The sequence below is a fragment of the Acomys minous genome (assembly GCF_964271855.1).
Source record: "Acomys minous genome assembly, chromosome: 4".
Lineage (NCBI taxonomy): Eukaryota > Metazoa > Chordata > Mammalia > Rodentia > Muridae > Acomys > Acomys minous.
In genome coordinates this window covers 131287867-131312363 of record NC_140486.1, presented here as the reverse complement: position 1 = coordinate 131312363, position 24497 = coordinate 131287867, and the positions used below count along the sequence as shown (strand labels likewise).

Here is a 24497-nt window from a genome sequence, read left to right as displayed (position 1 = left end):
TGAATATTCCACCTGCCAGGTAAGGGATAGGCATTTTTCTCAATCACACAGGAATCTTTCCCAAAATTATCACACTAGCATATGATCCCATCAACAAGTACATACAAAAGGGACCGTAGGTTGCTCTCTCTGTGGGAGGGATATGGTTAAAGGACACAAAGAAGGCTTCTCAAGCACAAAGATCGTAAAGTAATTCCTTGTATCTTACCAGATCACAGCAGAACAAAACTGAAATCTAACAGAAAAAAAAAGCAAAAAAACAAAACAAAAAAACCCCCAAAAAACCAAAACCAAAACTAAAACCAAAACCAAAACCAAAAAACCCATCTAAACCTCAAAGCCAAAACAAATTGAGAAACTACTCTAGTACTTGGAGACAGAGCAATATACACTTGAACGAGCAGTGATTAGTTGAAAAAAACTGGAGGGGAAATTAAAAAAAAAATGTCCTAGGATCAGATGAAAATAATAGTATTGTGTACCAGAACCTCTGGCGTATAGCCAAGGCAGTCATAAGAGGGAATCTTACAGCTGTAAGCACTCACATCAGAGAGAGATACACTTTGCAGTCCTTGAAAAGCAGGACACCAAAACCAAACCCAGTAGATAGGAAGAAATAATAAAGATGAGGACAGAAAATAATGAAGCAGAGAATAAAAGAGTACTACAAGGTCAATAAAAAAGCTCTTTCAAAAAATGAACAAGAAAAACTCTTAGCTAAACTACACAAAGAAAGAGAAGACACAATTTAATAAAATTAGAGACAAATGGAACTGTTCTAACAGACTCCAATCAAATCCAGATCATTAGAGAATATTTGGAAAACCTACATTTTAACAAGCTAGAAAACCTATAAAAGTGGTCAAATGTCTATAAGTATGAATAAAACTTGTATGTTCTACTAAAATTAGATCTAGAGGATATAAACAATTTAAACAGATTCTTAACAGTCAGTGAAATTGAAAAGTAAAAAAGGTCTCTACAAAGAGACACCAAGGACAATGCAGATTAAGGACAATTTAATAAAGCAGTTCTCTAACTGTTGTATGAAAAAGGGAGGTGAGGGACACTGCCCAATTCACTCTGTGAAACCAGCATCGCTCTGACACCCAAACCAGCAAAATACACAACAAAAGGAAACTAAAATTTGCACTGATGCAAAAATTCTCAACAAAATATCTGTGAACTGAATTTAATAACGTGTTAAAAAGATCATGTATCACAATCAAGTTTATGCAAATCTTGTTCAATAAACATAAGTAAATAAATGTAACATCCATATAAATACATTTAAGGACAAAAGCCGTATGATTATCCCAGTAAATGTGCAAAAGTTATTTGACAGAATTCAAAATGCCCCCAGCCATGATAAATTCCTGGAGAAATAAGGAATAGACAGAACATGCTTCAACAAAATAAAGACTGTATTAAATAAACCTGGAGCCAATGTTATTCTAAGTGGAGGGAACTGAGATAATTTTTTAAAATATTTGTCATGTAAGAAGGGAATCTATTGTGTTCATTCTTAATATAGTACGTGAGGTCTTAGACTGAGTAATAAGACAAGAAAAAGATACAAGAAGAATACAAGTAGAAAAGAAAGACAGCAAATTACCCCTATTTGTGGACAGCATAATTTTATATGTAAAAGATTCCAAAGACTCTATCAGAAAACTCCTAGATCTGACAAACACATCCAGTAAAATCGTAGGATACAAAATTAATAAGTAAAATTCAGTACCTTTTTTAATATATGAAAAACAAAGTTGCTGAAAAAGAAAGTAGGAAAATACTACATTTACAGTAACATCAAAGAAAGCGTCTAGGAGTCAATGTAACTACGGAGATGAAAGCCTCTACAATGGAAACTTTAATACAACAACAACAAAAGAAGTTGAAGACGACCTTCTGTGCTGCCATATTGACAGAATTAATATTGTAAAAAATGACTAAGTTTTAAAACATAATCTACAAATTCAGACTTCATAGAAATTACAGCAACAGCATTAATTAGAAAGAAACAGGAAATTTTATATGGAAATGCCAAAGGTTATGACAGCCAAAGCAACACCAAGCAGAAAGAACACTGTTGGAGGTACCATAGTATCCGACCTAAAATTTTACTGCAGTGGCAAAGACAGCTTGGTACTGGTTCAGAATCAGACATGAGACCCATTACCCTGGAGAATTATGAAATTAGACCTGTATCTCTCATCCTATCAAAAAATCATAACACAACAAAAGCAGAGCCTGGTGGGCACACGGCATTCAGGCAGAGGCTGGTGGATCCCTGAGTTTAAGGTCAGTCTGATCTACATAACGAGTTCCAGGGTCACATGGTGAGACCTTGTTTCAAAAGACAAACAAAAAGATCTAAGACTTGAATTAAAAACCCAAAGCTACTAGAAGAAAACACATGAGAACACGTCACAGGGCAGGCAGAGACAGGAACTTCTGACAAATGGCATCTCACGAAATTAGAAAGGGGACCCAAAGCACACAGTTCATAGAGTGGGAGACAGTCTTCCTCCACTGTAGGTCAGATATGGCATTGATACCAGAGAACTGCAAAATTGAAACAAACCCTACCAGGCAAAAAACAAACAACAACAACAAAAAACAAAAAACAAAACAAAACAAAAAAACAAAAAACGGGCTGATGAGGCAGTTCTCAAAAGAAAGCATGCAAGTGGCTAATAAACACTGAAAAGCATTTGGGGGCTTGGGCAATGACTCGATCAGCTGGTTATGTAAGCGTGAATGAATCCTGAGTTCAGATTCTCCTACGAAAATACCTGGCAGTGAATATCTGTAATTCCAAAGCTGGAGGCGGGGCCGGTGGAGATAGGTGGATCCCAGAAGCTTGTTGGACAAGTTAGACAAATCAATAACCATACGATCATTGAGAGATTGTTACAGTTACCATTGATCATCAACTTGCTGGGTCTGAGACACTCAAAAGACAACACTCTGAGTGTGCCTGTGAGGAATTATCTGGATCATCTTAACAGAAGAAGACCCACCCTGACTGGGTGGCACCAATTCCTTGGGTGAGGGTCCTAGACTAGGTAAAGAAGAAAAAGCCAGCTGAGGTGGTTTGAGGAAGTATGGCCCTATAGGTTCATGTGTTTGGATTCTTGGCCCACGGAGTGGCACTATTGGGGAGGTGTGGCCTTGTGGAGGAAGAACATCACTGTGGGGGCGGGCTTTGAGATTTCTTATGCTCAAGATCTGCCCAGTGTGAACTCTAAGCTTCCTCCTGGCTGCCGGTGGAGGACAGTCTCCTGGCTGCCTTCGGATCAGGATGTAGAACTCTTGGCTCTCCCAGCACCAAGTCAGCCTGCGCGGTGTCATGCTTCCTACCATGGCGATAATGGACTAAACCTCTTTTTCCTTTTCTTTTTAAAGATTTTATTTTCATTTTTATTTAAGTAATTATTCACATTACATCTCAATTGTACTCCCCTCACTTGTATCTTCCCGTGCCCCCTCGGTAGCCTGCTTACCCTTCCTCTGAGTGCCACCAGGCCTCCCCACCAAGGGCAAGTGGTCAAATAGGGGGCAGCAGAGTTTATGTCAGAGCCAGTTCCTGCTCTCCACACAACTGTGGAGAATGAGCTGTCCATTGGCTAGATCTGAATGGGGGGGGGCATCTAGGTTTACTGCATGAATTGTCCTTGGTTGGTACAGTAGTTTGAGCAGACACCCTGGGTCCAGATCCACTAGCCTTGGTGGTCTTCTTGTAGGTTTCTAGGACCCTCTGGATCCTTCTATTTCCCCATTCTCCTATACCTCTCTCACCTGGAGTTCCACTAGGAAGTCCTAGCATCTATTCCAATCTCCTGTTAAGTGAAGACTTTCAGGGGACAATCCTGTTGGGCTAGTATCCAATTATAAGTGAGTACATACCATGAGTGTCTTTCTGGGTCTGGGTTACCTCACTCAGGATGATCATTTCTAGTTCCACCCATTTGTCCACAAATTTTTGGATTTCCTTGTTTTTAATAACTGAGTAGTATTCCATAGTGTAAATGTACCACAGTTTCTTTATCCATTCTTCTACTGAGGGACATTCAGGTTGTTTCCAGGTTCTGGCTATTATAAATAAGGCTGCTATGAACATGGTTGAGCATATATCCTTGTTGTGTGGTGGAGCATCTTCTGGGTATATTCCAAGGAGTGGAATAGCTGGGTCTTGAGGAAGCCCTATTCCCAGTTTTCTGAGAAAGCACCAGATAGATTTCCAAAGTGGTTGTACAAGTTTGTACTCCTACCAGCAATGAAGGAGTGTTCCTCTCTCCCCACATCCTCACCAGCATGTGGTGTCGCTTGAAATTTTGATTCAGATAGGTGTAAGATGGAATCTCAGAGTCATTTTGATTTGCATTTCTCTGATGACTACAGATGTTGACCATTTCTTTAAGTGTTTCTCAGCCATTCCATATTCTTCTGTTGGGAATTCTCTGTTTAGTTCTGAGCCCCATTTCTTGATTGGGTTATTTGGTTTGGTGGTGTTTAATTTCTTGAGTTCTTTATATATTCTGGATATTAGACCTTTGTCTGATGTAGGGTTGGTGACGATCTTTTCCCAGTCTGTAGGCTGTCGCTTTGTTCTGTTGACAGTGTCTCCTGCCTTACAGAAGCTTCTCAGCCTCATGAGGTCCCATTTATTAATTGTTGACCTTATGGCCTGGGCTTTTGGTGTTCTGCTCAGGACGTTGTCTCCTGTGCCAATATGTTCCAGGTTCTTTCCCACTTTTTTTTCTAACCCATTTAGTTTCTCTGGTTTTATGTTGAGATCTTTAATGTACTTGGACTTGAGCTTTGTGCATGGTGATAAATATGGGTCTAATTGCATTTTTCTACATGTAGACATCCAGTTAGACCAGCACCATTTGTTGAGGATGCTATCCTTAATAGATTTGGCTTCTTTGTCAAAAAATCAAGTGTCCATAGGTGTGTGGATTTATTTTTGGGTCTTCAATTTGATTCCATTGTTCAACCAGCCTATTGCTGTGCCAGTACCATGCTTTTTAAATTATTGTTGCTCTATAGTACAGCTTGAGATCAGGGATGGAGATTCCTCCAGAGGATCTTTTATTGTGCAGGATTGTTTTAGCTATTCTGAGTTTTTTGGTTTTCCATACAAAGTTGAGAATTGATCTTTCAACGTCTTAAAAATTGTGTAGGCTTTTTGACAGGGATTGCATTGAATTTATAAATTACTTTTGGTAAGATGACCATTTTTTTTACTATGTTAATTCTCCCGATCCATGAACAAGGGGGATCTTTCCATCTTCTGATGTCATCTTCAATGTCTTTCTTCAGAGATTTGAAGTTTTTTTTCAAACAAGCCTTTCACTTGCTTGGTTAGTTACTCCTAGAGACTTTATATTACTTGTGGCTATTGTGAAGGGTGTAGTTTCCACAATTTATTTCTCAGCATGATTGTCATGCTTGAGTTAATTTTGTATCCAGCCATTTTGCTTAAGTTATTTATCAGCTGTAGGAGTTCTCTGTGGAATTTTGGGGGTCACTTATGTACACTATCATATCATCTGTGAGGTAGGACCTAATGATACTTTGTATTCCTTCAGTGTCTGTTGTTATATATCTCCCTTTTCATTTCTGATTTTGTTGATTTGGATAGTGATTCTCTACCTTTTAGTTAGTTTGGCTAATGATTTGTCTACCTTATTTATTTTCTCAAAGAACCAGCTCCTGATTTGTTGATTCTTTGAGTTGTTCTCTTTGTTTCTAATTTATTGATTTCATCCCTGAATTATTCCCAGCTGCCTACTCCTCTTGCATATGTCTGTTTCTTTTTTTCTAGGGCTTCCATACGTGTCGTTAAGTTGCCTATATGAGATGTTTATGATTTCTTTATAAAGGCACTTAGTGCTATGAATTTTCCTCTTAGCACTGCTTTCAATGTGTCCCATGAATCTGAGTGTGTTGTACCTTCATTTTTATTGAATTTTAGGAAGTCCTTAATTTCTTTCTTCCTTTCTTCCCTGACCCAGCTGTCATTAAGTAGAGAGTTGTTTAGTTTCTATATGTGTGTAGGCTTTTTGTTATTTCTGTTGTTGTTGAAGTCCAGCTTTAATTCATGTTGATCTGATAGGACACAAGGTTATTATTTCAATCTTTTTGTATCTGTTGAGGCTTGCTTTGTGACTTACTATATGATCAATTTTGGAGAAGGTTCCATGAGGTGCTGAGAAGATGGTATAATATTTTGTGTTTGGGAGAAAAGTTCTGCAGATATCTGTTAGATCTATTTGATTCATGACATCAGTTAGTGTCATTATTTCTTGCTTAGCTTCTGTTTTGTTGACCTATCCTTTGGTGAAAGTGGGGTGTTCAAGTCTCCCACTATTAATATGTGAGGATCGATATGTGGTTAAAGCTTTGTTAATAATTCTTTTACAAATGTAGGTACCCTATTATTGGGTCATAAATGTTCATAATTGTGATGCCATCTTAGTAGAATTTATCTTTGATGAGTAAGAAGCGTCTTTCCTCATTTTCGTTGAAAGCTTATTTTATTGGATATTAAAATGGCTATACTAGCTTGCTTCTTCTGTCCATTTGCTTAGAATATCTTTTTCCAGCCTTTTACCCTGAGGTAATGCCTATCATTGTGGCTGAGATGTGTTTCTTGAATGCAGAAGAACGTTGGGTCCTGTTTAGGCATCCATTCAGTTAGTCTGTGTGTTTTTATTTAGACCATTGATGTTGAGGGATATTAATGACCAGTGACTGTTCAGTCCCTTGATTTTGATGTTGGTTACAGTAGAGTGGTTATGTTTTGCAAACAGTGACATTATCTATTTCCTGTGTTATTTTGGCTGTAGCTTGTCACTTTGGGTTGGAGTTTTCCTTCTAGTAACTTATGTAGGGCCAGATTTGTGGATAGGTACTGTTTGGATTTGGTTTTGTCATGGAATATCCTGTTTTCTCCATTCAATGGGTATTGAAATTTTTGCTGGGTATAGTAGTCTGGACTAGCATCTGTGGTCTCTTAGGGTTTTCAGGACCTCTGCCCAGGCTCTTCTGGCTTTTATGGTCTCTGCTGAGAAGTTGCTAGTGCAATTCTAATGGGTTTGCCATTATATGTTACTTGGTCTTTCCCCCTTGTCGCTTTTAATATTTTTTTCTTTGCTCTATACATTTTGTGTTTTGATTATTATGTGGCAGGAGGATTTTCTTTTTTGGTCTATTTTATTTGGTGTTCTGTAGGCCTCTTGAATATTTATATGCATCTCCTTCCTTAAATTGGAGACATTTCCTTCTATGATTTTGTTGAAAATATTTTCTGAGCATTGGAGCAGGGCATCTTCTCTTATTATCCTCAGGTTTCATTTTTTTTTTCATGGTGTCCTTGATTTCTTGGATGTTTTATGTCAGGAATTCTTCAGGTTTAACATTTTCTTTGTCGGTTTCATCAAGTTCTTCAATTGTATCTTCTACGCCTGAGATGTTTTCCTCTATCTCTTGAATTCTCTTAGAGAAGCTTACCTCTGCACTTCCTGCTTTCTTCTTTAAGTTCTCTCATTCCTGACTTTCTTCTATCTGTGCTTTTATCATTGTTTCCATTTTCATCTTCAGATCTTTAACTGTTTTATTGATTTCTTTCATCTGATTGTATTTTCCTGAATTTCTTCCAATGATTTCTTAATTTTCTCTCTATAGGCTGCTTTAATGTCCTCAATCTGTTTGGCTACATCTTCCTGCATTTGCTTACAGATTTTATTCACTTCCTCCATTATCATCTTCATTACTAAGGATTTGAGGTCATTTTCTTGTGCTTCAGTTGTGTTTGCATTCCCAGGGTTGAATTCTTTGGGATAGCTGGGTTCTGGAGATGCCATATTGTTTTGGTTTTTGTTGTTTGTGTTTTTACTCTGGCCTTTAGTCATCTTGCTGTCACTGACAGTGAGGGATAGTTTCTGGTGTCCCTCACTGGTCATTGAGAGCAGTTCCTTGGTGAGTGTCTATAGGTTGAGAACCTTCACCTGTATGGACCAGGGAACTCTTCCCTGAATCTGGCAGGTGACCTGGTTTCAGCCCCAGGGGACTCTGCTCCCCACCCTGGGCTCCCCATTGGGTCAGCAGAGGATGGTGCTGCAGTTCGAGGTATAGTCTGTCATCCTGTCTTTGGCTGGACTTTAGAAACTCTGCCCTCGGCCACTGGGGCTTTGGGAGCCTAGGTTCAGTCCGCCTGAGAGAGTAGATACTGCTCTCTGGCTTGTGGAGGTTGGCTAGGCTTTTGCCTGATCCGTTCAGGCTGGTTCAGTCCTATCGGAGAGTGCTGGGAACAGCTTCCTGGGTTGGGGCGGCTGGCTAGGTTTCTGCCCAATTTGCTCAGGCCAGTTCAGAGCCATTTGAAAGCTTGGGAATCCCTGCTGGGTTGTGGTGGCTGGCTAGGTTTCTGCCCAATCATCTGTTGAGGGTGCTCCAGTTCCGCCTGAGAGCGCAGACAGGCTCCCTGGGTTGTGATAGCCAGCTAGGTTTCTGTCTGATACCCTCAGGCCAGTTCAGTCCTACCCAAGTGTGCAGGAACAGGCCGCTGGGGTGGATGCCTAGGTTTCTGGCTAATCAATTCAGGCTATGCTGCCTTAGATCAGTCAACTTGAGAGTGCAGCTATGGAGGTACAGCTGGAAAACGTGTAGGCCCTGGGTCCCTCCGTTGACTGGTGGGATGGTCTGAGGTCAGATCTATCCCAGATCCACACTCGCAGCTCCCCCTGGGCCAGCAGACACTGACACTGTTTCTCTGTATCGCACTGATTAGTTAGAGAGAAAGAGAGCAGGTACGGCAGGGCACAGTAGGCTTTGGATACCCTGCCTGCGTGGTAGCCAGCCCCTGGGGTTTTCTGTGGACTGGTGGGATGGTCTGAGGTCAGATCCACCCAAATTCCTGGGTTCTTTCCAGGCCAGCAGATCTAGACTCTTGTGCTTCACAGCCCACAGTTCAGTCCCAGATACAAAATCTGTAATGTAGAGCATGGCAGGCGGGTATGGGTCCAGACTCTGGGGACTGGGTGCCTGTCCTCTATGAGTCAGTTGCATGGCCTGAGGGTGGACCTACCTTGCTCTGCACTGTATGGGCCCCTTTCACCTAGGGATCTCCAGGCCTCAGGGTCTGTAGCTTCCAGCCAGGTCCCTAGTCTCTGTGTTGCAGATCAGATACCGTGGGTGCTCATTTTCCAGGTTTTAAGACGGAACTGGGCTAAACTTCTTAAACTGTAAGGCAGCCCCAATTCAATGCTTGCCCTTACAAGATTTGCCTTGGTCATGGCGTCTCTTCACAGAAATAAAACAGCAACAAGACACGAGCTGAACATGGTCATTTGCCTCTGTCTCTTGACTATAAAAGCAACGGGATCAGGTGTCTCAAGTTCCCCAGCGCGTATCTTTGAGTTGTGAGTCTAAGTAAACCCTTTCTTCCTCAGGTGTCTTCTGTCAGGTACTATGTCACATCAACCAGACAAATGACTAGCACAGAAACCCTGACTCAAAAAAAAAAAAAAAAAAAAAAAGATTGAAAAAGCACACCTGATATTGATCTCTGGCCTTTATATACATAAACACATGCATGTGCACCGATAAAACAAGTCACACACACACACACACACACACACACACACACACACACTCGCCATCAGGGAAATGCAAATTACAACTACTCTGACAGTTCATCTTACTCCAGTCCGAGTCTACGTCAAGAAAACAGAGATAATGTGAAGACACATGTGCAAAGTGGAACATTTTCCCCTCTCTTGGAGGGAATATCAACTAGTAGACTATGATGGAAACAACTTTGGAAGTTTCTTAATAAACTAAGAAATAGACCACCTGGGTTTTTATGGGTTATGGAGATCTGAGCTCTGGCTTCATACTCTGGGATAATGTTTCACCCAGTCAGCTATCTCCCTAGACTCCAAACATTTTATTTATTTATTTTTTTGAGATAAGGTTTCTCTATGTCATTCCAGTTTCCCTGGAATGCACTCTATAGACCAGGCTGGCTTTGAACTCACAGAGATCCACCTGTCTCTGCCTCCTGCGTGCTGGGATTAAAAGTGTGGGCCACCAGGCCTGGTGAGTAAATATTCCCTTGAGGGAAGGAGGGGGCAAGGAGGACCAGCAAGACAAGTTACGCAAATGCAAATGATTACTTTATATATAAAGTGATAAAAGGTAGTGAAATAATACATCCATTCAACATCTGAGCACCTAAACACACACAGCAAATAGTAGTAGACATATAAAGGGAATGCAATGTAGAGTGGCAGGGAGCCTCAGCACTCCTCGTTCTGCAATGATTTTCCAGACAGAAAATCAACAAAGAAACATCGGCGTTAAGCTGAGCTCCTATGGAGCTCTCCCTCCAACACCCACAGAAGACACAGATGCAATTTCACTTGCTGCAGTTGCGGGGTGGGGGTGGGGGGGGCGGGCAGTGCTGCTGGGCTTTAACAACTGAATGAGATTGCCCTTACGTTACGTTCTTTTTCCACCACAAACTCAAACCGAGAAATCAGCAACAAGACGAATCTTCGAAACCTTAAAATTAAATAGCACGCTTCCATTTAACCAATGGGTCGGCGAATAAATGAAAAGAAAAATAGGAAAAATTATTTAGACGAGTGAAAATGGAAGCGCACCATCCCAGGACCTCTGGGATGTGTGATGGTTTGAAGGAGACGGGCCTCTGCTGTTCCAGGACCTGTGCTGCTCACTCTCCCGTTATTCCTCGGATCTGGAAGTGAGCTCTCAGCCACCGCTCCAGCGCCTGCCGGATTTCCTGCCGTCATGCCCCGCTATGACGATCACAGGCTCACCCCCTAAACTGTAAGCAAGCTCCCCGTTAGATGCTTCCTTTCACAAGCTGTCCAAAACGACAGACCAGGGACTAGAACAGGGTGTAGCGAAAGCCGTTCTAGAAAGCAAGACTGAAGCAGCAAACATCCTTCTTAAAGAGGAAGACTTCAAACAATAGCCCAGCGTTGGGCCTCAAGAAAGTAGTAAGACGGGAAGAAACAGCTGAAACGAAGTGAGCAGAAGAAAGGAAACAATGAAGATCAAAGCAGAAATAGACGGAATAGAGCGAAGCAATGCAAGGCCATGAATCGAAGTGATGGCGGGATAAGTCCAGCAACCGCCTAGCTAGACAAACAGAAGAATCAAATAAACTCAGCGGCTGAGCAGAAGCGGAGACAGCGCGGCAGACACGACGGAAACGTAGAGCACGACAGTAGAGAACGGGATAGCGAACACTGACTGAAAACCTCTCGAGATCTGCAGTCATGGAGGAGACGAGCCTCTGCGTCCTCCCGCAGGGTAGTTCACCGAGACAGGAATACTCACCATGCCCTGGCTGGGTCTACACGAAAAGGAGAAAGCAAGGTAAACTGAGGGCTCTCCGCTTTCCACTGGACTGTGGATGCGATGGGAACAGCCATGACTTCCTTACCTGGAGCTGCAACAAAAACTAAGCCCCGCCCCATTGCTCTTGTCAGGACAATCATAACAACAAGGAGAAATAACTGAGAGAGTTAGTATAATAATTTGGATAATCCAAGAAGAATTTGATGAATTCCTGGAGACATAACCCACCAAGGTCAAATTATAAAGAAAAAAAATGTATAGTTCAATTACAAGCTGAACAAATTATTAATAAGAATCTCCCATAAGTAACTGCTTTAAAAGATGAGAACCTAGCGGCGTAATTGTTGAATAACATTCAACATACAAAGACCAACCAGCGCTTCTCACATATTTCAATTGATGAGGATGGGGGGGGCAGTATTTCTAAATGCACGTGGTCCCCAAATCAAACACAATAAATAAATAAAATTAGAAATCATCGACATCCTTGAGAAACAGAGATAGAAAATTTCTTGAAATTCTAGCAGATGAAAACCAAGACAAGAGCACATTAAAGAGATTGTTCATCATGAAAAACTGTGGCTCTTCACAGGCATGCAAGGACGCTTCCATATATGCAAATCCATGACTCTGGTACCTCTTCTAATTAGCAAAATTAGGCAGAAAACATATTATCATTTCAGTAGATGAAAAAAAAAAACCCTAAGCAATGGCCAAACGTAAACACCACTTCATAATAAAACCTCCTAAAATTACATGAAGAAGAACCACACAGCACCAAGCAGGGGCCGTCTTTAGTGCACACGAGGGTCTGGAAGCACTTCCTCAACATCTGGATCAAGATGAGAACACTCATTTCTATCACTTCTGTTCAACACAGGGCTACAATTCCTGACCACAGCAACTAGGTGAAAGAAAAAAAATGGTGTCCAAATTGAAAAGGAAATAAGCTAAATTGTCCCTATTTGCAGCTGACATATTCTTATTAAAAAAAAAATAACTTGAGACTCCACTAAAAACTGATAGGTCTAACAAATAATTTCAGTAAAGTTTTGGGAGGAAAAAAAAAGAAGAAAAACAAACAAACAAACAAACAAAACAAAACCCCATCAATTAGCAGCACACATGACCAGTAAACTATTTTAAAAAGAAACTGAGAAAACAGCCCTAATTACAGTAGCTGAATAAATTTATACAGTTAGGTAAAATATCCCCTTGCTGAAAATGTTAAAACATTGATGAAAGAAACTGAAAAAGACACAGATAGAGAGATCCGATGCTCAATGGACCAGACACATAAGTATTGTTTAATGCTCCTGGAGATCAGATGCAACTCTTATCAAAACACCAGTAATACTTTTCACAGAAACAGAATACAGCAATTCTGAAACTTGTGTGGGATCAGAAAAAGCCCAACGCAGAGAGAGATCTTGAGTAAAAGGAGCAAAGACGGAGGGGTCGCGTCACCCGACTTATAATGTATACATACAAGGAGGTTGAATCGGTGCTGCCGAATAACGAATGGGCCCATGGAGAAATTAAAAAGGCAATTTTAAAAATTCTATGGATGGGTGAAAAATGAAAACTCAGTGTTCTCAGTCTAAGTGATACAGAGAAAGGTGGGTCATCAAAGAGCCCAGCGCTGCATGAACACATGACAGAGCACAGAGCATCAGACATCAGCCCAAGGCCTTATACGCAGCTGGTCTTGACAGAGGCTCTAGGAGTGGGGACCAGGAGAGAGGCCTAAACAAGTGGTCTTGAGTGACTGGATGCTCACAAGTAGGAAAATATAGACTCTTATCTAAAATTAACTCAAAATGGATTAGACCCTAATGTTATTCGCAAAACTATGAAAGGACTTGAAGGGAAAAAAGGGGAGGGAAATACGGTAGACATGCAATGCCACAGAAAGAATAAAATCCTGTCATCTGTGATAACATATATAAACACGGAGAACACCATATAAAGTGCAATAACCACCAGGTGATGGGGGAGGGACCACAGTAACGGGAAGGGATGGAGGGTGACTAAAGAGTCCTGGAGTCCTTCTACGAGTGACAGAATGTCCCGAAATTGTTTTGATGGTTGGCAAATCTGTGAATACACTTAAAGGCATCAAATTGTAGAGGCTGGTGTTGGAGAGTTGTGTGTCATGTTGGTTAGCCTTTGCTCAGATCTCTATCTCTGTTGTTGGTGTGTTCTCTGGCTGGCAGTGGAATTTCGCTGGCAGATGATCTGCAGGCCCCGCCCCTTACTGTGGAGCCAAGTGGATGTGGCCACTTTTAGGATTCCTGTGGTCCACGGGATGGCCCCGCCCCCGTGCATTTAATGGCAGCATCAATTTAATTAAGTAAATTATAAAACATTTTAAGAAATGAAATTAAAAATAGGAAGATGCCGTGATAGCTATGGCTTACAATCAAGTTCAACAGCATCTGTAGGTGGGAGAAGCAGGAAAAGGGGTCAGAGGTCAGGGGTCAGGGGTCAGGCCAGCACTGACTGAGTGTGCCGATCACCATGGTAATTGGACGATTCTTCTCATGGGACCAGGGAAGGGGAGTTAGCCTGTGGGACAGGAGGAACCAAGGAGAACTCTGCAGTTCCGCCCTCTCTGTGGCAAAGAGGTCTTTCCAGAACTCAGTCTGTAAGTGGACGACTCTGGGTGAGTCTTCTACCTCAAGCTGTTCAGTAAGATAAGAAGTGAGAAGTGAGCAAGAAGATGAAGCCGCAGGAAGAGGGGACGTTGCTGGGCTCCATTCTCTTCTGTGTAGGAGGCAGTAGTGGAGGGGGGGAAATTAGCCCACACATAGGTAGATCAGATTTGTTCTTAGTAAAATCAGTGAAGGAAGACACTAAGGTCTCTCTAAGGCAGGTACAGCCGTCCAAAAATTCCCTCATTGCTACGCTGAGAAGCCTACTGATGGCTGCTGGGGTAAGGGAGAAAAAAGACCGGGCCAGCCAGCCAGTCAAAGGTCAGTCGCTGGAGGGTACACAAAACCAACCTTCCAAATTCCCCACTCAGGATTAGCCACGGTGGCCAGTTTTCTTTTTTTAGACCTGCAGACTGAATCGAATAGGTAACTGCTGGCTTTAGGATCATTTTCTTAAAGTAGCATCAATGTCCAAGTACATATTTTTCAAAGCACCAAAGTTCGCAGGAGACATTTGTTATTGATTGTTTGGTTCATGAGATCACCCGGCACAAAATAATATGTTTTCTTTTTCTGTGCAGTGACTGCCCAAGCCAAGTATGGAAGATCAACCCACAGGCCACTTTTGGGCTGAGACCTCAGCACCCACCCCTCACAGAGAGCTCTTGTTTCTGGTGGATTTGTTTCACCTTCTATGTGAGTGTCTCAGAGAGAAGGCAGTACGAGGGGGGGGGGCGGGAAGTCAGCTATTTATAGGCGTTTTTTGACTAAAAGAGTCTGCTCAGTGTGCTATGGAATATTTCCAAGAGGTGGGTGGACAGGAAACTATCTAAACTCGGCTGGAAGGCTGGGGGAGTAATATGGGGGAGCGATTCTGAGGGGAGTCCTTTGCGGAAAGCTTAGGTTTGATTTGCAAACAAATGACAGCTACTTTTCCTGACACTCGGAGAAGCCAGCAAAACTTCTACTAGTTAATGAGAGAAGAAGAGAGGGTGAATTAAAAAAAAAAAACCAACTGTGAATTCTTCAGGTATTACAATAAGTTGGAACCTTTACAGGGATTCTTAAAGGGGAACACTTCTCTCTCTACACCTAACCCTTGATAGAAGAGCTGCCATGGAAGATGCCCACGGAGCATGCGGTGTGAGCAGGTGGCTTTCTAAGAATAGCCTGCAGGTCCCTGTGACCTAACAGGGTCCTGCTGAGACCACAGCGCAACCTTAATTGCCAGTCACCTCCACTTTTATAACGGCAACAAAACAAAACTGCAGAGATCGTCCGCTTGCGCCTTTACAGGCAGGAAACAACTCCATGAAATTCTGTATGCACCCCATGGGTTTTGATTTCACCTTTTTGGGTGGTCACGGGAAGCAAGTGTGGTAGGAAGACTTGGGACTGTCTGCCAAGAGACAGGTGGCAGCTGCTGAGGAAAGCCCAGGCTTCTGAGGGCTCTGTAGGGAGGAGGCCCAAGAGGGACCTGCCTTCAGCCTGTGTTTGTTCTTTGGAATGCTACAACTTTGAAAGAATGATGTTCTTGTTTTATACACGTGTAATAAAATAAATGTATAAAAAAGAATACTTATAAAATGCAATAAAAATTTTAATGCAAAAAAAAAATCTACCATTATCTTGCTTTGGGTAGGGGGGAACCGGGGTGGTGTGGGGAGGAGGTTTCCCTTGTCCACGGAATCAGACATGTCTATGCTGGTCTTGCTCATATTGAGAAAAACAGGAAGGAAAGAAAAGGTTATAATACATGAAACAAAGAAAATGTACACACGCATATTGGTGGCCAGACACGAATGCTTTGAAGACCTTTCCCACTATAGTTTTAATTGATTGCAAAATTCAGAGTTAATCTTTCTTCCCTAACACCTGAGACAGATTCAGTCATATCTCCGTGCCCACTTCGCAGATTAATAAATGGAAGTACGAGGCAGAGGGAATCTAGTGATGTGGGAAGCCAGTGACAGCATCAAAGCTTGGCTGAGCACGCAGAGGCCAGGTTTCCTTCTGTCAGGTAGACTCTACTGCCCCCTACAGTACAGTCACGAGACACTAAATCCGAGGCTCCTTTGGATTGAGAGGGCATTCTTGGATAGATTCTACTGGGATCACCCCAGATGTATGTCATCAGATGGGCCGATGGCAGAAATACTGGCTTCACAGACCCCTTCAGTGTCTGTGCGCGGTCCTCTCAGCTTCCGTGAGTCACCCTGACCTGATGGATTTGCTCTCATTGTCCTTGTCCCGCATAACTATTGTTACATCAGTTTTTGCCCTGATGCAGTCAGGTGAAGGATTCTGACCGCCAGAAGACATGGAGGATGCTGGGAGCACGCGGTCTTTGGAATCCAGACTCTGAGCTCTGAGTGTTGGATCTAAAGATCACACACCCCAAAGTGGACCTGTTCTGCTCCGTCTTTCCCCTCCTAGACCCTAATCCACCCCTAGTAAAGCCATTAGGATGCAGAAAGGATCAGTCTGTAACAGGAGAAACATACCCCGCCTCCCCCTTTATTTTGGTGGGTAAAGAAGAGTTAAAAATATTATCATGAGACTACTGAGTTGGCTCAGCAGACAAAGGCGCTTGCTGGGCAAGCAGGAAAAAAAGTCTGAGTTCTACCCTTGGCACCCACAGAGGAAAGGGGAACATGCACCTGGAAACCGTACTCTGATCTCCATGGGCATGTGTGGCACATGTGAATTTGCATCTGCACACAGGTCTCTCTCTCTCTCTCTCTCTCTCTCTCTCTCTCTCTCTCTCTCTCACACACACACACACACACACACACAGTAAATAAAATAAAAATACGATATGCACTGTGTGACTACAGAGTTACAAACTACAGATAACTGCTTGGCTGACAAGCACTTTTGTCTCCTATGAACTTTTGAAGCATAAACATATTCCACTCTCAGGTCACTGTCCTATTGCCTGTTTGACCTCATCACCTCCAAAGAATGTATCGGGGACAGAGAAGAGAAGCAGGAAGCTGACAAGAGTCGCCAGAGGAGGTCTCTTCTGACAAAGCAGATCTTGTCAAGGCACTTCCTTTTGTCATTTGAAAAAAAAAGAGTAAGTAAAAGTAAATAACCTCAGAAGTTTCTTTTAAAAGATGCTCACTACATAAGGAAAGGAAGCTGCAGTGTCCAGACTGTAGGGAGGAGGTTGTCAGCGACGAGGTTTACAGCGAGGAGTTTCTGTTATTCGGAAAACGAGAAGTTTGAAGGAAATACCAGTAAGACATTAAGCCTCTAGACGGTTAGGTCAGGGGATTGGACAACCCTGAAGGTTTATATTAAATTGTGGGTTTTCAAAGGCTGCAGCGGGCAGAAGACATTTTCTTTCATGGTTGTTGAATAGGTCTTTGAACTAAAAGGACCAGCACCGGCCTTGGCGTCACACCAGGGAGTCAGGACATGTCTAGATTAATGATGTAAAATAAGACTGAAAAAAGGTTATGACTTTTTTACTTGGATCGATAAAAAAAAGCACGCGTGGGGCGGGGCTGGTGTCTTTACCTTATGGGTATTCTTCTATGGATCTTATGAAGTGGCCCGTTTTAAAAAGGAGATCTTATCTCATCAACCGGAGATCAAGGACATGAACAGCATGTATATAGTATGTGGAAGTGTGGACGCCCAGGCGTGGAAGAGGAGGTGAGGGAGTTCATACACCTGCGGACACAGCAGCCTCCACTCCGCCTCACAGACAGCTTCACACTCACAAGCAGGAGTTCAGCTTTCCTCACTCACTGAGAACAACGACTAGAAAATCCACGTGGTCGGGAACAGTGCTCTAATACACAGAAATAAACGCCTGCATATCTAGAGAACTCTGGTATAGTTAGTTGGAGGTCTCCTTGGCTCGGACACAAAGTATGGCACAGCATTAAGCTTCAGCAAATGAAGAAAAAGCAGCTTTAAAGGAAACTCTGTATTTTCTTACATTTGTAGGATCAGAGCGTCAATAAAAAGGCCTTCTCTGTTCATGCAGGTAATCCCCGGAAGAATTGAAAGAGTAGAAATAAGAAATTGGTCCAAGGACACACAAGGAACGGATGGTGCCTTCCGGTACCCCATCTCCCCTTTACCTCTTCCGAGTGTGCTAACAGCTAGCGAGCAGCTCCTGGGCCATCATCACCTTAGAGCTGCAAACAGAGCGCTCAGGTGTTACAGAGTCAACCAACTTGGAAGGCATTCCAACCGGGAACCATTCATTGAAAGAAATAGAAGCATTTTCCCAGCTGAGTGTAGACGGACACTCGCCTGTGCAGAAGGAAAGAGATGCCCTCCGCATCACGATGCCACGCTCGTGGCAGCTCCTGGTCTGCTCGTGGGCCAGGGAAGAGGGTCTTGAGAAACAGGTCAGTGAGTCCTGTAAGCAAAGCTATCAATGCGTGCACTTCTTCCCTCTGGACAAAAGTCTGGGCTTAACTTCCAGATGAATAATATACATTAGAGCAAGGTCATATAAAAAATATGGAGATTATTAATAGTAACTTAGTTATACCTGAAAAGGCAGATTTTTTTTATCCTCCATCAAACTTCCCTGGGTAATGACAGATAATCTATTAGGTGGTATTATGATTTTGACAAACGTGGAATTTGATGGCATTTCCACATGAGTCCACCCTGCCTGTGCTCTGTGGGCATGGACCCTAGCTGCACATGTTCTTCCAAAATGAGGGAAATTATACTGAGTCTAAGTAATTGAAAGGCTGATTTCACTGAACTCACCACGATCCACTAAACACTGAACTCCAAAATGGAGCAGAATATAAGCAAATTCTAAACCAAAGCCAGTGCGGTAGTACTGCATGGACCCTTTTCCCAACAGATACACCACACCCCCCCCACACCCACCCACACCACACACACACCACACACACACATATCACAAACATACACACCACACACACACCGCACACACACTGCACACACATACACACACTACACACACCACATATATACCACACACACACACACCCCACTCACATCCCCCAAACCACACCACACACACACACCCACACACACCCACACCCACACACACACACACCACACCACACCTGGAACAAGAAACTGCCATTCACACCTTGCCCTGTTAAATCTCATGACGCCATGATCTCAAACACACTGGGGTTTAAAGACGAATCATTTCCCAAAAGACATGGTGAACCATGGGTTGTCATCTTTAACTGTCATCAACTAAGTGGTCGTTCTCACGGGAGAGCAGAAAAAGAAATCACATCCATGGCCACTGAGTGATCCAAGGCTGCATTTTCTCTTTTACACTTTCCAAACCAATGTTGCCTCTTTAATTAGTAGGTTAAAATCCGGTGAGATAAGCAAATGTGCGCAGAAACCTCTGGCTGTGTCTCGCCAGGTGCGTTTTATGCTGCCAACAGTGATATCAGAACACTAAGTCACTGACCAAGAATAATGAAGTCTCCTTTAAGAGAGCTTTCCTATTAATTTGTGCCTTCCCTCTCCCACTGCCGAATCTTTCTGGACTCCTGGTTTCTTAGGGTGTTTTGCAATTCTTTCCCTATTAATAGAATCAAGGCAACAGTGAGAACTGCGGAGAATCAGCACTGAGGGCAGAGGGCGACAGGATTCCAGGGCTTTGTAGGTGGTCATGACCTCCACATTCCAAGTTAGGACCTGACCAGAGTAATCTCCACTTTCCCTCTCAGTGGAGAGGCGCTCTTCTAAGATGAGTGAAAAATAGGGAGAGGACTGTTTGAGTCAGATGTAAAATGTACTCAAGGTCGTTAGCCATACAAATTAAAAATAAGAAAAGTACATTTCTAGACAAGGCAGCCAGGCAACACTGCAGTTGGCGAAGTCATAAACAGAATTGGCAGTTTTAAAAAATTCATATAAAGTAGCTAAAACTGTATTAGTATAATTTAAATTGTTTTCAGACAAGAGAAAAAGAAACAAAAAAGAAAGAAATACACACACACACACACACACACACACACACACACACACACACACACACACCTCCCACTGGGGGAAAAAATGGAAATAGGTTTGAGGCAGATTTGAAAAATAAGTGTACCTGCAGTTTAAAATAAAAGCTCGAGCTCACGCTTGCTAGGAACGCTTCATGCAAACAACAGATGAGAAAAAAAAACACACAACCAAAAACCACTCCATCACCCAGAAATCTAAGCCCGAAAAGAAACAGTAAGTGCTGAGGCTTTTTGGTCATCAGACCACGGACCACATTCCAATCACCAGGCATTTACTACCCCCAGCCCTCAGCATGCACTCCAGGACCGTGGAGAGCAGGGCGTTTGGAAGCCTCTGTGCGGAACGGCTTATAGGCACCTGACGTCTCCACCTGTTTCTTATCACCTGAACATACATCAGTTTGTTAGCTCTTTCCGACGCACTAGGCATTTTTTTTTAAATAGAGACGAGAGATAATAACAAAACAACCGAACTATCCTCACTTCCCCCAACTCCCCTTTGTGGAAAAACCCCTTTCAAAAGAACTGTTTCACATCTATAAGATACAAAGTAATAAAAGAGTTATTTATACCCAAACCTGGTCAGTCCTTCCATTTCTGGAAACTTGCACACAAACCGAAGAAACCCACTCAGCCTTAAAAAGGTCGATCATTTTGCTGTCTACAGCTTCATCTCCGACAGAGAGCTCCGGCTCCGCTGGTCCCTGACTGAGCTCCCTCTCTCTCTCTCCCTCTCTCTCTCTCCCTCTGTGTGCCTCTCTCTACTTCTACGGAGAGGAGAGGTTCCCTTTCCCTTCCCTGCTTCTGCTGCTGGATAAAGAGTGAATGCTGAATACACGATTCCAGGGGATTTTTTTTCCTTCTTCTTCTTTTTCTTAGGTGAACAGTTGGAAATGTAAAATCTTTCTGTTCTGAATGGCTTAATATGCCACTCACTCAACCCAGAGCATTTATATAAAGAGGCATAAACACAACCAAGAATTCTACTTTAAAAAGGAAAGAAAAAGAAAGAAAGAAAAAGAAAACAACCCTCCCCCTGAGCCTATTCTGTTTACTTAACTATTAGCACTTACCCTGAGATGTGCCATAAATGCTCTATTCCAAATGTACAAAAGCCAACCACATCTCAGCTGAGAATTAAACAGTTTTAATGTCTTCAGATCCATGCTGCTGCTCCAAGCCCCGATACAGGCAGTCACTGGCAGCGGTACAATAGCTCTCAGCAGCAGACATCTGATTCTTGACATTTAAAAATAACAATATTGGGAAAAATGTAGAGCTTTAGAAAAAATTAACTAAAACAGCTTGTGAGTGAGCACATATCACCCATCGAGTGTATTGATTGGAATGTGCAGTGGCTCCAAGAGCGCCTTTGTCAGGTACAGGCAGACCCCTCAGCTCTCACACAGTCGTGGCAAGAGGCTGCCTCAACTTCACTCTGAGTGACACTCCCTAAAGACAGAAGATGCAATTTAATATTTAAGTTCTATTATCTAGGGAATGCTCGTTCATTGATACTAATTGGTGGTTATTCAGCTTGGTTTTGAATTAAATTAGGGATTTTACTTTTCTTTCCACTGGCAGCCTAACTTCACACTGACGTTCTTTTACTGACATGGATGTACCGTAGGCTGAGAATGCACGCACGAGTTTGATTCGGACTAAGACAAATGATAAAGCAAGTCACGCGTTAGCACCTACGTCTGAAACACGTTACAGAACCAGGCAGACCTGGGCCAGGCGAGGCTGCCCTGTGCACTCTGTGCATTCCCTGTGCCTCTGTCAGTTTTGTCCATGAAGCTAAGGCAGAGGCAGACTCCCGGGAAGAGAAGTAACCGTGGAGGGGAAATAGGGGATAGATACAATTACTGGCAACGAGTGACGGCTGAACATGAGCATCAGAACGGAGACTCATTTCTGTGCGAGAGGAAGTTTGTTGTGAAGACATTTAAAGCGAACACTGTTTCAAAGTCGTTTTGGATGTTCAATGAGATCTAGATGGTTCCAAACACATGGAGGGTACAGGGGGTGGGAGGGAGCCGGGTGAATGGCCAGAACTCAGACTTCGAAGGGAGAAGAGTCAGTGTTGGCTCACTGCATTATTGCTGTGTGCCCTTGGTTGCGTTATTCAACATGGTTTTCTAAGTCTATTCCTCCCCCCCCCCCAAAACCCCTCTGTGAAATGCTTTTGAAATTTCAAAGAACAAACTAGGTAATGTTTGAGAAGCATCTGCTTTCGGCACGCGCTGATGAATCCAGGGTTCCAGGCCTTCCCCGCTCCTGGAAATTGCTCTATTTGGTACCCTGAGATGCTCAATTTGTGAATTTATAAAAATGTGTGGAGAGATTACAACTTTCTATAACCAAGTGCCTTGTGTCTCAGTAGATGAAGGAGGCTGCCTCCAGCAGCACCTCAGCGAGGGGCCAACGGGGACCAGAAGGCTAGCGCCCCTTGTGGAATGGAGCTGTGTGTGCTGACTAAACGCGGCGGTGGTGCTGTTCAACGGGCCTCTGAATCCAGCTTTAAGTCAGTCAGCTCCTACAGCCACATTAATAGAAAACTAGACAAAACAACTCTTTTTCATTTCTCCAAATCTGCTTCTAGGGATGAGTGCGCACACAGAGTTGTCCCACAAGAGTGGACGGCAGCCGGTTAATCCTATTTCCTGAGAGGAGTAGCCACAAGACATGGGATTCTTTCTCTCTCCTTCTAGGAGCAGGCCTCAGGCCTCAGAGGTATCTCCTACTTGCCCTCTGCTCATGGATGCTCAGCTCTTCCCTCCCTTCCTGTGTAAGACCTCAGCACAGGGGGCAGGAAGAGGATGCGGTTCTCCCCGTTGACTTTTTACTAACGTGACCGCACCCTCTCCTCCCAAAACACAGAACTGCCACCATGTTTTCACCTTGCAGGCCGTGTACAGCACGGGAGGGGAGCTCAGTAAGTGTCAATGTTTATTAAGTGAGTCCCAGTGCAGACGATCTCAGTGTGCGTCTAAAAGGGTTGACAGACATGGGTCGGGGTTAGCTCTTGCCCAAGTTGTGAACGAGAATGCTAACTTGTTAACAGTTTCAAGAATACAAGAAGGTGCCATTGGTTCTAGGTAGCAGGATGGGAATGCCTCAGAGGGAAGCAGGTGCAAGATTTATCCTAATTAGTGTTTCTAACTGGGTGGTATGTGTGTGTGTGTGTGTGTGTGTGTGTGTGTGTGTGTGTGTGTGTGTGTGTGTGCTTGCTTCACTTTAATTTTTCCCATAGCTTTCTTAGATACTTTATTTTAAAAAACTAGTCTAAGGAAAGTAAATAATTTGAAAATAGAGGTTTGTAGTCATTACAGTGTGAGAGCCGCCAACATGTCTCATAGTTTGACACACTTTGATCTTAAAGATCTCATTCTGATGTCCCTGAAGAACATTCAAAATTATTATTTTGAGAACTCTACTTTCCCTTTCCTCACCTTTCTACTTAGCTTTGGCATGAAGTAGGAAAAAGTACAAATTTCAGTCCTATGACGTAGGGGACAGGCTACACGGCCAATGTTCAGCCATCTTGTCAGAGCCTAGGTTCCTATTTCTCCAGCAGTCTGCCATTCACCAGAAACCAGCTGACCTTGTAGTAGGCCGGCAGTTAGACACCTGTTGTGGTTTATTGTGGGGGCTGGTCATTCCAGACCCCCGAGCTACTCCTTTTCCGGTGGGACTACTGATAAGATCAGATTAAAGGCCAGCTGCCCGAGAGCAGCAGTTCCGGGAGCTTTTTCCTGACTAACCAGATCCTTCACAACTCTGGAATTTTTCTCTTGCAGTTATAGCATCTGTAAAGGTAGATACCTGCTGAAGCATTCCAGAGTTAGGTATCCATAGCAACCCTTGCTTACGCAAATACCCATGCCTCTGTGCCTATATAAACTTTGTGAAAGTTTTCAATAAACGGGGTTTGATCAGAATGTAGACTTGCCTCCTTCGTCGTGTCTAGTGTTCTGTCTCTATACAGGAAATTTTCCCTCCCGAGCGTTAGTCAAACCCCGGTGGGCTGGGGCACTATAACCTCTAGGTCATAGGTCAAAGACCCTCAATATTTTAAAGCCACAGCTTCTTCTTTTATAAGCAGTGCTATTGACCCAGCTTTCAGAATAGCTCTGAAGATGGGACACATTCACCACAGTGTCTGGTACACAGTAACTTCGCAGTTCGTGTCCATTGTCTTCTTCCTTCCTTTACCCTTGCACACTTTACCACTTTTTGAAAATTTGAATTTAAAAGGCATTAAAAAAAGAGAAAGAAAATAAATAAATTCCAGGAAGGAAGAACATAAACTATTGTACAAGTACAAGTGAGCATTATATTACTAACAATGGCTGCTGTGCGAACCACAGACAGCAATCCTTCTTAAGTGTAATTCTTATTTTTCATATCCCACCAGGACTCACTATAGTACAGGCTTTCAAAGCCACTAGTAACAGTG

At 43.0% G+C, this 24497-nt stretch overlaps 1 protein-coding gene and 1 long non-coding RNA gene across 14 annotated transcripts in view; one reads left to right on the top strand and one right to left on the bottom strand.

The window, feature by feature from the left end:
* Positions 1-24497, bottom strand: part of DLGAP1 (DLG associated protein 1) — a gene marked incomplete at its 5' end in the record, with an annotated part of 765236 nt that overhangs the window by 281973 nt on the left and 458766 nt on the right. For 3 of the 13 annotated variants that reach the window (XM_084779902.1, XM_084779891.1, XM_084779904.1), the window contains one exon: positions 20608-20730. The exons of 4 other annotated variants lie outside the window; for them this stretch is intronic. In XM_084779902.1, the coding sequence (XP_084636028.1) occupies positions 20608-20688 (81 nt within the window). Of the gene's footprint in view, positions 1-20607; positions 20731-21108; positions 21248-24497 lie in introns of those variants that run through there. 6 more of the 13 variants (XM_084779900.1, XM_084779901.1, XM_084779892.1 and 3 more) reach the window with 3 other exon arrangements.
* LOC311596443 lies at positions 13878-16581 on the top strand. Its single transcript, XR_014778841.1, has 3 exons — positions 13878-14062; positions 14633-14747; positions 15110-16581. It is a non-coding gene; the product is annotated as an uncharacterized lncRNA (long non-coding RNA).